This window comes from Giraffa tippelskirchi, chromosome 3 (assembly GCF_054371585.1).
Source record: "Giraffa tippelskirchi isolate mGirTip1 chromosome 3, T2T-mGirTip1v1.2.pri, whole genome shotgun sequence".
Taxonomy (NCBI): Eukaryota; Metazoa; Chordata; class Mammalia; order Artiodactyla; family Giraffidae; genus Giraffa; species Giraffa tippelskirchi.
In genome coordinates, this window is record NC_137277.1 from 93,777,792 (window position 1) to 93,793,503 (window position 15,712).

Sequence of the window (15,712 nt, forward strand, 5' to 3'; positions counted from 1 at the left end):
AGGCAGGACTGAGCCCAGGTGAGCCCTGCCTGCACAGGGACTGCCTGTCAGAATTGATTGGCGCGTGCAGGCTGCAGAGCGGGCTCCACCCCGCAGCCGCCAAGCCCTTGCCTCTCACTTGTAGTCTGTGCTGTACTGTGCTTAGTCAGTCGCTCAGTTGTGTCCAACTCTTTGCAACCCCATGGACTGTAGCCCGCCAGGTTCTTCTGTCCATGGGGATTCTCCAGGAAAGAATACTGGAGTGGGTTGCCATGCCCTCCTCCCAGAATTTTCCCAATCTACGTCTTGAACCCAGGTCTTCCGCACTGCAGGCAGATTCTCTGCCGTCTGATAGCTGGATTCTTTGCTGTCTGAGCCACCAGGGAAGTCCAGGAATACTGGAGTGGGTAGCCTAGCCTATCCCTTCTCCCAGGATCTTCCCAACCCAGGAATCAAACCAGGGTCTCCTGCCTTGCAGGTGGATTCTTTACCAGCAGAGCTGCCAGGGAAGCCCACCTGTAGTCTACTCATTGGACAAATCTCACCTTTTTTTTCTTTAACCACTCTGTCTTTTGCCCTCTTAGTTATTTTTTCCTTGATGTGCACTTAATCTTGCCTCAAAGATACAGTGATCAAACCATATGAGAGAGTTCACTGGACCTCAGTAGAAATCTCTTGGGACTTATTTTGCTTCCAAAAATGTGAAATAGTAGTCACTATTATGAATGAAGTGCTATGAGTTTGCTGTCACTTTGCCCATTTTACAGGATGAGGAATCTAAGACTCATAGTTGATAAGCTGGTGGTCTAGGGTCTGATCACAGAGCAGATTTTGGAAGTCCACTATGGCCTCAAGCACCTGGTTTGAATCTGCACGATTGAGGGCCATACCTCATATTAGTTTGCAAACTACAATGTCTGGTCCACTTTTGGCAATGAAAGCAGATTAAAAATAGCTGGGCTGATTAACAGTCTAAGACTCTCTCTCAGGGCTGGTCTTAGGGCTGACTCTCCTGGCCATGCCTCAGCGCCCTAAGCCAAATCTAAAAAAATAAGAATGTTTTTGGCAGAAAACAAGAAGTAAGACTTTTGGTTATTTCAGTTATTAAGCTCTCTGAAAGGATAAAGATTTTCTACTCCCATAGGATATTAAAAATGCTTGCTCTTAATACAGTTTCAAAAGAGGGATTAAAAAACCATTTTGGCAAAACAGCATTGTCCTCTGTTGTTCATAGCTTCCTAATTGGACATCACATTTGAATGTACACATTCAGTTGTGTCTGTGAAGATACCAGGAGTATTATTTTATAGTTTCAGAAGTCAAATGAGTTGGGGTAGTTTTATCAGGATTTGAAGAAAAATTTTGACATGATCATTCCAAATGCCAAGGAGGATCTTCAGCTTGAGTTCCAGGAAAGGGGACTTTATATTATATACCACCTGAAGTGACATATATATATATATATATACACACATGTATATATATGTATAAATATATACACACCACCCTCCGCCCCTAACCCTTCTTATTAAAGATTTAGACATGATTTATCTTAAAAATTCAAATAGTTCAGAATGTTTAAAAATAGATTTAAATTTGTTAGAAGCTTGCAACTATTTTAAGCAGGACCTCTATAGGGGTAATAATAGTAAAAGTGAAAAAAGTAAAAGTTACTAAGTCATGTCCAGCTGTTTGTGACCCCGTGGACTATACAGTCCATGGAATTCTCCAGACTAGAATACTGGAATGGGTAGCCTTTTCCTTCTCCAGGGGATCTTCCCAACCCAGGGATTGAACCCAGATCTCCCACATTGCAGGCAGATTCTTCACCAACTGAGCTACCAGGAAAGCCCAATAATAATAAAGCAGTATTAAATATTAAAGGGCTAACAAAATTAAAGCAATTTTCAAAGCATCCTGTTTTCTTTTGTCTATTTGCACCGAGAAGTAAAGACTCCCTCTGCTGGCTGTTTCTGAATATGCCTTTTTTTTTTTTTTTTCCTGGCAAGTTGTGCTGAAAAAGGTGAAACACAAAGAATAACTTTTTTGACATTCAAAAAGCTGGGTGCTTGGAGCCGTATTTGCATGTGGTTGCATATTTGGGTTTTCAATTATCTAATGTGTTTATCCAAGATGTCTTGTCAAAACAGCAGCATAAAGTTGGGTAAGCAGACTGGAAAGACCAGGTAGGAACCCAGAGACGGGTTCCCTGGTAGGTTCTGCCAGTGAGCAGATGGAGATCCCCTGGCAAGTCAGGCCCTCTTCAGTCTCAGCTTCTTCACTTGTAAAATGGGAAGATTTCAGTGAGTGTTTCTAAGAGTCCTGGCAGCCTTAAGTATTTTATAATTCTAACAGTATTGATGCCATTTTTTTTTTATAGGAATGTGCTTGTACTTAGTCACTCAGTTGTGTTCGACTCTTTGCAACAGCATGGACTATAGCCACCCCAGGTTCCTCTGTCCATGGGATTCTCCAGGCAAGAACACTGGAGTGGGTTGCCATTTCCTACTCCATTTTATGGAAATATACATGTTTTATATTGATACACATGCTTTACACTGATAGAAAAGAAATATTTAGAAAAGTGAGAAAAAGGTAAAATTATAAAAAATGGATATTAATCAGTTTTCCCTAGTGCTATCACAATATGGGAATGTTAGGTCTAGAAAGTGATAGTTTGCATGTTGTTAAAAGTTCATAAAATAATACCTGCAGGTGTATCAGAAGACTGAATATCGCATATTTCATTGATTCTCTGGCACCTTACATCACAAAAAGCATCATTATCTTATATGCTTCCAATTAAACTATGCCATAATCATCAATGGTAAATTACACCTAAAGTTCAGAGAAGTTAAATGTGAGATGTGCTTTTGAAAATCACTGAAACAAGTAGGTCCTAAAAGTGCTTCAGTTGATGCCAGGCAGCTCAAGAATTTACAGCAAAAAGTCTGATGGGTCCTGGGCTCTAATAAATATTCTGTTTCCTCTGCTCATGTTTTCTCCTCTTTTCTAAACTCTTCCCCCCTTGCCCCTCCCCTACTTGTCCTTCTTCCTCACTGTGTGAAACATTTATTAACTTTTTTGCTTAGGCATGTCTTATAGTTATTCTGGGAACAAAGGACTGCTGAAAAACTGAAACGAGATACTGGAATAACATTGTGTCCAACATAAGCATGACCAGTGGTTTTCTGCTTTAAATATGAATAAGCATTAGCACTTGTGAAGGGTTTGTTTTTTTTTTACTTCAAAGATGAATTAGTCAGCACTGGCATCTTCACAGGAATTACATGAGTTTTAAAAACACTGAGACTTCAGAGAACACTCCTTTGATGAAGTTACTGGGAACATTAGAGTGGGATTTGTGCTTTGACCCTCTTTATTATTTGTGTTGGATTTAGGTCCTAAAATAACATGAATATATTCATATGTATATGTGTGTGTCCACGGTTTGGGATATTTTTAGACTTAATTTTAATGTTTACTTTCTTTTATAATGAAATTGGAGCTGTTTCTTTTGCCCTTTTTCCTACCACGTAACAGAACACACTGAAACGGCTTCTGATATCTTGCTTTATAAAATTGGACACCCGCTTGAGTTAGGGTCTTTCTTGCTATCCTTGAGGAAGAAAGAAAGTCCAAGGAATGAGCAATATGCCTGGCTCTTGGCCTGAGAAGGAGAGCAGAAAGGAGCAAGAACAGAGAAGAGCAAAGGGGCTTGAAGGAGAGTTTCTGGGCCCCTCTTTGCCTGCAGACATGCTTTCTTCTCTTGGTTGGAAGCCTAGACATGGCATGGTTTTCCAGTGTCACCGATCCAGATTGTCAGGTGGGGCAGTGCTAAATCCCCTACCATGCCAGGCTTGGGGCATTTCCAGAAGTGAGGCCACACTGGGCCTCAGGGCCTGATGCTAGACGGGAAATGAATTTATACAGCAAAAAGCTTCATCCTGGCTTTCTGAATTCATACAAAACTCCCAGAAGAACTGTATGGATCCCCAGCCACACAGATGCTTTAACTCTGAGTTAGTTCATTTCTTTATCCTGGCACGCACTCTTATGTTCCTGCTAAAATGTTATAACCTCCAGATGTAACCAAGTTGAGGATTTTTATAGAGGTGTTGTGGGGATGATCCACCTTGTGACCTTGAGGGATTGTGAGCCGACATTTAAAGAGCCTGGATCCATAGTTACTTGATGGAATGGCCTCATCAGACCCTGAGCTGTCCACCTCTGGTGTCAAATGTGAGAAAAAGAAAAAAAAAATTAAAACTTTAATTTGGTTGATAAGCCATTGTCAAATAGATTTTTCTGTTACCTGTAACTGAACTTGTTCCCAAATGATTAGATCGCCATGTGGTTATTTATCATTCTCTTACCACTTGATAATCTTATTCTAGTAAAACTGTCTTTTTAAAACTTAATTATCTATTTCCAGCCATTGAAAAAAAGGTAGTTTGTCATCTGTGTATATTAAAATGGATCCCCTCTTGGGGATGCCCCCTTCGCTAGCTCGCATTGATGGAAACCAGTGTCCAGCACTGCTGGGCCAAGATGCTTCTTTCACAGGCCTCCCAGCGCCCGTGCTTCCTCAGCTGGTCCTCAGAACTCAGTCTGTCTCATCTCAGCTGAGTCTTCGTCTCCTGTTTCATGCATAGTTTTCACCTCTTCAGTCCAAGTATCTTTGCTCATGATATTTGTTCCACGCATACGGTCTTTATTTTTTTCAAATTCTCACAAAGTCCTAGAGATGTCATCTCATCCACCTTTGTTGAGTCTGCCGATTTCTTGAAAACTTTGCCTGTGTTTTCTCTTTGGTCTCATGCAGGCCCTTCCTCCCCTAGAAGTTTTTAAACCCTGTGAGGTGTCCAAGCTACTGTTTTGGAATCCCTAATATTGTCTCCTACAGAGCCGTTCATGATGGTATCAGTCATCACTAAAGGAGTGTTTACCCTGTGCTGACTGCTGCGGGGAACATCGTGGGAATTACATATTGACGTCATCCCTGGTGTCATGTAGCATGCGGAGGAGAGGAAGCTGATGGATAGTAATCACATAGTTGCATGTATGCATACATGAAACAGAGGGCTGGGACCTAAACTGGGAGGAGCCTTGAAAACTTCCCCACAGAATGGATGGTTTATCTGAGGGAGGAGAAGCAGGAGGTGGAGGGACAGTGTTCTAGACAGTGGTAGTAGAAGGTGCAAAGACCCCATGTTAGGAAGGGGCATGGCTGTTTGAAGATACTGAGAAAAATATGATCAGAGTTAGAGAATAAGGGAAGGATGGTAGGGAATAAAATTGAAAGGGGCCACCGGAGTATGAAATGGACCCATTTATGTCAGTCACTTCTTGTAATTCTGATATTGGTGACGGTATCTATTTTGAGTTCATATCTGATAGCTAATTGAGCATGCACTGCTCATGCTCAAATAAAATATGTTGTTGAATGTCTCTTCTAATGACAAGAATTTAAGTCCCTACTATCTGATTTCTCTAAACTATGTACTGTTTTGCTCTTAATAAATATTTGACAGCTAGCAAAATATGAAGGGTAGCAATAAGGAAGCAACAGCTTTTCTTGAACTGTTAGGATCTTTTGGCACAGTCTTTGTTTTTAGATATAACATTTTGCTAGAGGTCTGGAAAAAGCGAGAATGAATATATTATTTGCCATTTCCTTCACGGGAACACATTGAGTTGCTTAATTCAAAATATCTGTCTCCTCTTATCTTAGGACGTTGCGTTCCTTATTTAGAAGAATGTAAAAATCCAGGGCTACTCTGACCTCTATATAAAAATATTTCACTGTTTTAGGTACATTGCCTATCTGTTAAAAATAATGGAGAAAAAACATCTGAAGCACTAAGATATCTTTATAATCTGGCTGTACTTGGATGATAAAATTTTAAAGAGCAGTAGAAATAAGCTTTATTTTGGGACCTAGTTGAAATCAAATTTCTATGGACTTTACCTTGTTCCTTATTTTCTATTAATTATATATAAACATCATATATGATTAATAGGTACAATAAATGCATGTATTTTTCTTTTGAAAAGTTAGGTAATTTTCATTGTAGTAAGATCTTGGTATTTAAATGATACTGTTTAACTTATATTTAATTAAATATCAAGTGTGGTATTTAAGGGTACTTAATCTAAAAATCAAATTTAATTTTTCCCAAAATAGAAACTTTGACACAGAAAATGGCCATATCCAGTGGTCTTTTTCCTTCTCTTTTGCTCATTCTTTCTTCTTTTTTTTTAAAAAGGTCTCTTGCTTCATCCTGTAGATTCTTGCTCATGTCGTTATGCTTAGTCTGTGCTTGCTTTTTACCTGTGGAATGATTATCACCTTTTCCTCTTTTCTCTGAAGAAACAAAGCAATAAATGGGGGAAGGTTATCAAGTAGCTAGTTACTTACCAGTGGGTCCATTACCCCTTTCTGCTCTGTGGTATTGCCAAATGACCAGATGACAATCCTGAGTTTTTTCCCCATATTCTAGGATGAATCCAGTTTGGAAAGGAACTAGCCATCCTGTTCCATTACTTTCTTGAGTCTGCAGGAAGGAAGAGAAAGGCTGACTGCTTAGCCCCCGCCCAGGGCTTTCCTGAGGCTTCCCACATAATCTGCTCTGAGAATGAGAATTTCCGGGGAAAATAACAGATGACTAGAGTGTGTGCTTTGGGGGCAAAGCAATATATATCAGATTGACTTTCAACTTCAGTCTCTTAATTTTTGGCAATAGCTTTTGTCTTATGTTTTAAGTCATTCATCTCTTTTAGTCCCTAGGCTTTCAGATTTCTTTTCTGAAGTTAACCATTTCTTGCTGTCTTTGTATATTTGAACATTGTTGTGTCTACTGCTGTTAAAATGAGTTATGTTAATTTTTTAATCTCTTGCCTCCACTTATTTTTTTATGAAGGGCCAGTCTAGGGGAGTTGGGATGTAAAGTATATAAACTTCCTTGGTAAGGATGTCAGCCAAAACAGAGATCTGCTCCATCCACATGCCGGCATGTCCTCTTGCAGGGGCTACTGGGTCTTTATATTACGTTTTCATTGCTGGATGCCATATGCTCCTAGAGCAGTTTAAACTGTAAACCACTCTAAAGGCCAAGGCTGCTCTATCAGGATTACAATGACACTTGAGGGTTTCCTCAACACAGCCTGTAGGTACATTGTTGGCTGTCCTTGAGAGCTCTCTCTGTTCATCCTGGCAGGATGTTATAGACAGATCTTATCTTAGCTTGTCTTTCTTGCTAATCAAGCATCTGCTCATTGATGAGACAGAGACAGTGCCTGTTCTTCTTTAGGGTTCCGGGAGGATTTCTTCTTGCTAATATACAATTGCAAATGATCTCGTGGATCAATTGATATGACTTTTTACCCTTTTTTTTTTTTTTTTACTTTATATAGAAAGTTGAGGATTTGGGCCACTGCATTGGAAATGTACAATGCTGCTGCTGCTGCTAAGTCACTTCAGTCGTGTCCAACTCTGTGTGACCCCATAGACAGTAGCCCACCAGGCTCCCCCATCCCTGGGACTCTCCAGGCAAGAACACTGGAGTGGGTTGCCATTTCTTTTTCCAATGCATGAAAGTGAAAAGTGAAAGTGAAGTCACTCAGTCATCTGAGTGACCCCATGGACTGCAGCCTACCAGGCTCCTCCGTCCATGGGGTTTCCCAGGCAAGAGGACTGGAGTGGGCTGCCATTGCCTTCTCCAGAAATGTACAATATCCCTTTATTAGATAGCGTGATTATATGATCTCCATATCTCTCTGTTTTTATCTTTCAGTATGTGGAGGAAATAGGATACCGCTGTTTTGCTCTAATGATTCTTAAGAGCAACCCTGCTGTTTGGTTTTTGTATGATCACAAAAGTTTGTACCTTAGTTTAAATCTGTAGTAGTCATGTAGTTTCACTTATGACTTGACATTTTTCTTAAATAGAAAAGTTTAATGTAGTAATAATATTGGCGAGGGGCTTATTCAACCTACTAAAGAGTTAAGGGTTAGATTATCTTTCCCCTTTTCACATATTTCAAGGAGAAATAAGTAATGAGACATTTTAACAAAGCCTCTCCATTGGTAGTGTAAGGAGTTTTTCATAAGTACTGAATAGATCTGAGAGATGACAGGGACTGTGGAATATCAACCAAAAATGTAATTTCATCATTTGTAGATAAATGTATATTTTGGACAAATGTCAGCATTAAATCAAACTTTTTTTTTTTTTTAAGAAAGATTTGAAATGGAGTTCAAGCAAAAATATTGAGTTTTTCTCCTAACAAGTGTTATTTATTTAAAAAATGAGTATATTGAATTATTCCAGAAATTTAAATTAGCCTTGTCCTTCTAAATTTGTGTGTCTCAATTCTTGGTAACTTTATTTTTTTAAAAATTTGCAGCAGCATCAACTGACAAGATTAATGGCATTTCCTGGTTGGTTAGATGTCTTTTTCGCTTTCCCCAATGTTTACCTCTTGCTCTGTCCTTGTTCTCTTCTTGAATTTGGCTTAGACTTCAGAATAATATCTCCAGATTCTCATTTCGTAGTTCATCTGATATAAACAATAGAGCATGAAAAATAAGAGGCATGCTTCCATTATCCTACGTGATGGGAGTTTATTGCAAGAAAGCATGGGGGTAGTCAGGAAGTCCAGGGAACCTGTCCAGTGGCCACCAGCTCATTCCCAATCCCTTGTTCCCTGGTATGGAGTGGATAGTGGCCTCTGAGGGTACTGAAATGGCGGCTTATCATTGTTCCACATGAAGGAGCAGCCCCAAGTCAAATCTTCTTGTCCTCTCAGGATTGGTCATCTTCGTGTTGCTTTTGGCAAATGCTCCCACCAGTGCTTGACCGCAGCAGCATGGTGGACAGCATCTCTTAGCACCTCAGCAACTGTCTGACACTGAGATTTGTCTGAAGGCACTGTAGACACAGGCATAAGAACAATAGCCTACCCAGCTGCAATCACAGGAAACACTGAAATTCCAAATAGATCTTGGGATCTTAGTGAGCCACACGTATTAACCCTAAAGTAAAGGAATTGAATTGAGGGCTCAGACACTTGCATCTGATTTTGGCAGTGTCTCCAGATTTTTATTTCTAAGTTTTTCTGATATAAAATGACCTTATAGCTGCCTCAGTGACTTCAAAACTCAGAACTGTCTGCTGATGGCAATATTGTCAGTTCTTACCTAAGATTATTTACAAGAAAAATAGAAGAATTTTAATTTCCCAAGCATTAAAATTTGATCAATTTATACTTTTGCAACAGAAAAATTTTTCCAAATTAAAATTTACAAATATGCATTGAGTATTATGTGCAAAACATTTTGCACGGGTACAAAGTTCATTTGTTCCAAAGATCTTTATTAAGCCATACATTTACTTGGGCTCAGTCCCTGGGATATCATGTCAAATGGTGAGTAAATAGAGATTTTCCTTAAAGGAGCTTACTAGTACAGTTGAGGAGAAAGATATTCAAATACAAAATTATAAAATAAGAGCACTGCAAGGGGCACATTACAAAGCCAAGGGCAGTCAAGGAAGACTTTCTGGAGGAAGTGCTATGGAAATTGGAGCCAAATGATAAGTAGGAATTTGCCAGATAAAGCATGTTGTTGGTGGTTGGAGCAAAGATTTCAAGTAGACGATACCTCATGAGCAAATAGAAGAAGTAGCAAATGTATATCATACTTGTCTAAGATCAGAGTGACCTGGTCCATAGGCTGACTTGCTGGGGGTCCGCACGCTATGAGGGGCCTCCCAGGTGGCTCAGTGGTAAAGAATCTGCCTGCCAATGCAGGAGATGCGGGTTTCATCCCTGGGTCGAGCAGATCCCCTGGAGAAGGAAACGGCAACCCACTCTAGTATCCTTTCCTGGAGAATTCCACGGACAGAGGAGCCTGGTGGGCTGCAGTCTACGGGGTCACAAAGAGTCAGACACGACTGAACAACCGAGCACACACATGCATGCTGTGTGTGTGCTAGAGTTTGGGCTTTATTCCCTGGGGCCCTGCTTCCCTGGTTCTCTATTTCACTTCATCTTTCAGACTTTTCTTGCCTCTAACTCGCCATTAAATATTGGAATTTCTCAGGGTTCAGCCCTAGATTCTTTTTTTCCCTCATGCTTCTTCCTTTTCTCCCTTGTCTGATATATCCATGTCCACAAGTTTGTTTACCACCTGTAAGCTCAGTGATTCTTAAGTCAGTTCTGAACTTAGGGTCTTACACCCCTCTTACGACCATCATGTTTACGACTTGTGTCCTTAGGACCATGCTCTCTGCTACTCCTGCCACCCCTGACTCGCTTAATCATTAGAACCTGCCAAGTTTCTTCTTGCCCCAGGTACTTTGCATGACTTCACTTTTCTTATCCTGAAATGCTCTTACTCTTTTTTGCCTAGCTACTGCCCACTCTTCCTTCAGGTCTTAGCCTGAATATCACTTTCCCAGGGATGTCTTTTGGGCTTTCCCTAACACCCATTTGATGATTGAGTAACATACTGCATTTTTATGTCTACTTTCTAATTATTGTTTTTAATACTGCTTTCCCCACTGTGCTTCAGCTCTCTGAGGGCAACAGCCAACTCTTTCACTGACATACATGTGCATGCCCAGTCACTCAGTCATGTCCAACTCTTTGCGACCATGGACTGTAGCCCCCCTAGGCTCCTCTGTCCATGGGATTTTCCAAGCAAAAATACTGGGGTGGGTTGCCATTTCCTTCTCCAGGGGATCTTCCTGACCCAGGAATTGAGCCCACATTTCCTGTGTCTTCTGCATTGACAGGCGGATTCTTTACCACTGAACCACCTAGGAAGCCAGCCTTATATTAAAACACTTAGCAGAGGATGTGCACTTTGCATGGGGACTTTGCACAATGAGCTGCTTGGGTTAGGACAATGAAGAGCCCCTGAAGAATTCTAGAAGAATGACCTGATATGATCGGCTATTAGAAAGTTTATTCCTCTAGCAGTATGGAGGAGTTAGAGCAGGTCTATGGCTAGAACAAGGGAGATAAGTAGGTGGATATTACCACTAGAAGTGTACAGCCTCATAGCACACATATGATTAAAACACAAAGACTTCACAAGTTCCTTGGTCCAAGGGCACAGGATTATTCTCAGGACTCTTTTTATCTCTTGGTGTGGTTTATTCCATGTGGGACCCTATTTTTTCACAGTCTTTCTGTTTGTGAACAGTAGCAGCCACACCTACCCCTGCCCAGTGGAAAAGAAGACCCACTTTATGATGTCCAGATTGGCCCTGATCAGCTCTGATTAGGTCATGCCCCCATCTCTGAAATAGTCATTGTTGCCAGGGAAACTCTGGGCATTGATTGATCGATCTAGATAATATATTCTCTGAGGAGCTGAGGCAATCATGCAGTGGTAAACTGGCTCTAAAAAATTTTTCTTTAAAAAAGACCTATTTGTAGCATTTGCCAAATTCTTTAGCATACATTCTCCCACCAAGGCTGATTTCAGGATGCCTGGCTGGCCAAGTTCCTGAATGTTTAACAGTCAACTGTGATGAGCAAGTTTCTGCAGCTCCACTACTCTGTCGCTGAGCTGAAGTTAGAGCTGCCAGCATCACAGAGGCTGATGGTGAGGGAGGCAGCGGTTCTCTAAAAGCCGATCAGAATGCAGTTAAACGAGGAGTCAGTGCCTGATAGCCAATCCAGCCAATAAGACTGTGCATAACTTATACTTTGGTGTCCTTATTTTATTTTAATAATTTTTTTTTAAGTTCTTATGTCATTTTCTTGCATAACATTTTTAAGCACCTTATAATATTCCATTTTGTGAAAGTACTATTGTTTACCACTCTTTTATTGTGGAATATGTAGGTTGATAGAACATACATAATTCTTTGCAGGACATATCTATGCCTAAAGCTATTTTCCCCACATTTAGGACAGATTTACTGAGATAGTTTGCCTAAGTGAAATGACTAAGTTGAAGAAATAGCCTCTCTAATGCTTTTGATACTTTCCAGTAGATGTAAAAAATAGTTTTACCAATTTATAACACTCTGTCATTGTAAGAGAGTAACTGTTTCATTCCAGTCATTTTATGTAATTAGAAAAATAATCAATAGAGAATTGATACATCATTTTAATTTTCATTTATTTGAATTGCTAAAAATGTTTAAATGTCAACATTTTTATAGCAAGAATATTTCTTATATCAAGTTTTCTTATAACTTCTGGACATTTGTGTGTGTTGATCTTACTATAGTATTTTCATAGGTATTTAGTTTATCATAAATAATTTAATTTATATATGACATACCATAGTTAATAGTGGAAATTCTAGCACCTGGCACAGCTTGGTAAACGTTGATAGGAGTGCTGTATATGAAACTTTCTCTGATTCTGTATGTTTTGGGGATGACATAAGCTGCTGTAATAGATAAATACAAAATCACAATAAGTTAGCAGTAAAAGTTAATTTCTTGCTCTTGTCAAAGTTCCTTGCAGGCATTCCTAGTTGAGCACCTTTTGTGTGGTCTCATTTAGAGACAAAGCCTCCTTCTGTCACGTAGCTCTGCTCTCCTCTTTAGGGCTTGGTCATCATCTCCATTCAGTGAGCAGGTGGTGTAAGAGAATGGAGGACAGTATGTGGGAGAGCTTTAGGGACTAGGCCTGGAAGTGCCACATTGCATGTACTTACATCCTATTGACCAAATCTCAATCCTGTGTACACAACTACTTGCAAGGCAGAAAAGAAAAAAGGATTTTGTGAACATCTAGCCAGTCTTTGCCAAAGTTCCTATAAGCTGAAATAGAGAAATCTTTGCTGCTATTACAACTTGTGTATATCTGAGTGTAAATCACCTGTGTTACTTGGATTATTTACAGATTAAAATATGGAATGGAAAATTTTAAATGTTGAGAAGAGATGAATAGCTTTTTAGTAGATCAGAGTGGTAGAAAATGACATTGAATGGTCATCGAATGGCCTGAAGTTTACACGCTTAACAGATTGGAAGTTGTCGGACAGAGTGACTTTGACATGTTATAAATAAGTCTTGGATGGGCACCATTTGCTCCATGTATAAGAAAATTAGATGTAAAATAGACTGTATGAGGAATTTGTAATTAGCTCAACCAATAAGTTCAATGACTTGTTAGAATGATATTTTTAACAGACTATTCTAGCTCATTTTTTTTTTTAATTTCTACCTACACAGGTAGTTAAAGTATACAGTGAAGATGAAACCAGCAGAGCTTTAGAGGTACCCAGTGACATCACTGCCCGAGATGTTTGCCAGCTATTGATCCTGAAGAATCATTACATTGATGACCACAGCTGGACCCTTTTTGAGCACCTGCCTCATGTAGGTCTAGGTAAGGACACAAAATCATGGTCATATCATTGTTTTTCTGTCCTTTATAATTTTGATCATATGGCAAAGTTTTGCTTCACTTATAGAAAGAGGACAGTTATGAATCATCCTTTTCTTTGTTTTTAATTTTTTTTGATGGTGATTGAGAGAAAAATGAAGTAGCACTAGAATAGAAATAATAAGAATAAGAATAAAAAAATAAGAATAGAAATAAGGATAGAAATATTACAAACTTACCACCTCTCATTGTTTCAATAATGATCTATGGAAATTTGGGAGCTAAACCATAGAGTCTTAAGTTGATGGAAAGATACATTGCATAATAATTTTTAGTAGCACAAAGACAATTTTTGAGAGGTTAATAAAATATGCTGTAATGTGGGCTACATTTTGCATTAATTATAGTACAGCCATGGGAAACACCCACAGTGGTGTTTCACTTTATGTGAGTGTATACCCTAAATTTTTCTTAAATAAATAATTCCTTCACATTTGAAAGTTATAAACATAAAAAATAGTCTTATTTTCAGTTGGAAATACATCTCTGTATTGTGAACTTGTAGAGGCTTTACCTCTCAAACCTTTTAAAAACTTATAAACTATTTCTATTCTCCTGGTAGAACGGGACAGAATTTAACAACAATTTTATCTCCCTTTTCTTATTTTTACAGATATTGCTGTTAAAAAGCATGTTCCCACAATAGGTAGATGAGAAAGTTTGTTAGGACAGTGCCATTTGATTCTTAGAGTTTTATATTAGTTTCCCTTGGCTACTGTGACAAATTAGCATAAAGTTGGTGGCTTAAAACAACCAAAGTTTATTCCCTTACCATTCTGGAGGCCAGAAGTCTGAAATCAGTATCAGTATACCTTAAATTCAAGGTATCTTCAGGGATGAACTTCTTCTGGAGGTTCACGAAGAGAATTCATTTCTTGTCTCTTCTAGTTTCTTGTGGCTGCTGGCATGCCTTGGCTTAGGGCTGCCTCACTCTACTCTCTGCCTCCGTGGTCACACTGCGTTCTCTTCTGTCCGTGTGCAATCTCCCACTGTCACTGTTTTATAAGAACAGTAGCATTTAAGGTTTATGCAGCATAACCCAGGGTAATCTCTTTACTTCAAGATCCTTAAATCAATTATATGTGCAAAGCTTTGTTTTGTTTTGTTTTTTATCATGTAAGGTAACATCCACAGGTTCCAGGGATTAAGATGTGGGTATCTATCATTTAGCCTACCACCAACTACTTTGCATTGTATATCAAACAACTTAGTAGTAAATCATCAAAATTATTTCAAATAATCTGTCAGTGACAGCATAGTTTGTTCCTTCGATTTGTTTAAAGAACTGAGAATTTTATACCTAGCTATGAGAGTCATTCACTTTCTTGCACAGCTAGCTACTAGTATGATAAACATTTTCCTTTGTTTGATACATAGAACAAAGGAAACATGTTTATGCCCCAGAGCAGTGTACCAAACATGTTTATGCCCCAGAGCAGTGTACCAAACATGTTTATGCCCCAGAGCAGTGTACCAAAGCAAGATTCAGTTTGGATGAGAAGTTTGCCTTTGTCTTATGAAGTACAATGGAGATGATGTTGGCAGAAAAGTTATGTTCTTAGGAGGATCCGTTTTCAAAAAATTCTGGAAAGTGGTTGGTTCATTTAAAAGTCCCTTGCATTCCCTAAAGAATTCAGAAAGTGTCTGTAGTACTTCCTGTTTGAAGATTGCTGTCCTAAGATGTGTCAAGACCTTGGGAGAGGGCAGAGGGAAACCTGCAGAGAAGCTTGGATAGTCCCCACAGGGATTCTGAACCCCAACCCACCCTCCCACCCTCTGTTTGCGAGTTAATGGGCCATAACATGTCAGCTGATCTCCACAACTGAGCCTATACCTGCCAGGAAAACTCGAATCTTGCAAGTATGCTGTACTGGTCCGTGTGACTTGCTGACTCACCTTCGTAGGCCAGAAAAACTCCAATGTATATTTTCTTCATTGCCATTTGTAACTAATTTAACTTCTATTTATGATCATTAACCTCTTAGAAGTGTGGTGGTAACTCTCAAAATGCACATGCCATAATTCCAAACTATTTTATTTACTTATGGCTTTTAGCAATATAGCTCTTAATTAACATAATATCTAATAAAAGTATTTTATACTCTTAACTTTTTCTCTTGGAGAGACTTTAAAAATCATTAAACATCTTTTGCAGTTACAGTCACTATGATTTATCCCTAACAAAGAGCTTGAAGTTCAGTAATAAAATCTACTCTGTAAATCAAGCAGCAGTGTTCATGGAGACCACTGCAGGTTATATGAGGAATAAAAAGATTTGTGCAAGTCTTTTAATGTAGAAGCTTAAAATGGAACA

At 39.1% G+C, this 15,712-nt stretch overlaps 1 protein-coding gene across 3 annotated transcripts in view; it reads left to right on the forward strand.

Moving 5' to 3' along the window:
- GRB14 (growth factor receptor bound protein 14) overlaps nt 1-15,712 on the forward strand; it is a 124,815-nt gene that overhangs the window by 60,975 nt on the left and 48,128 nt on the right. For all 3 annotated transcript variants that reach the window (XM_081581255.1, XM_081581257.1, XM_081581256.1), the window contains one exon: nt 13,185-13,341. In XM_081581255.1, the coding sequence (XP_081437381.1) occupies nt 13,185-13,341 (157 nt within the window). The remainder of the gene's footprint in view (nt 1-13,184; nt 13,342-15,712) is intronic.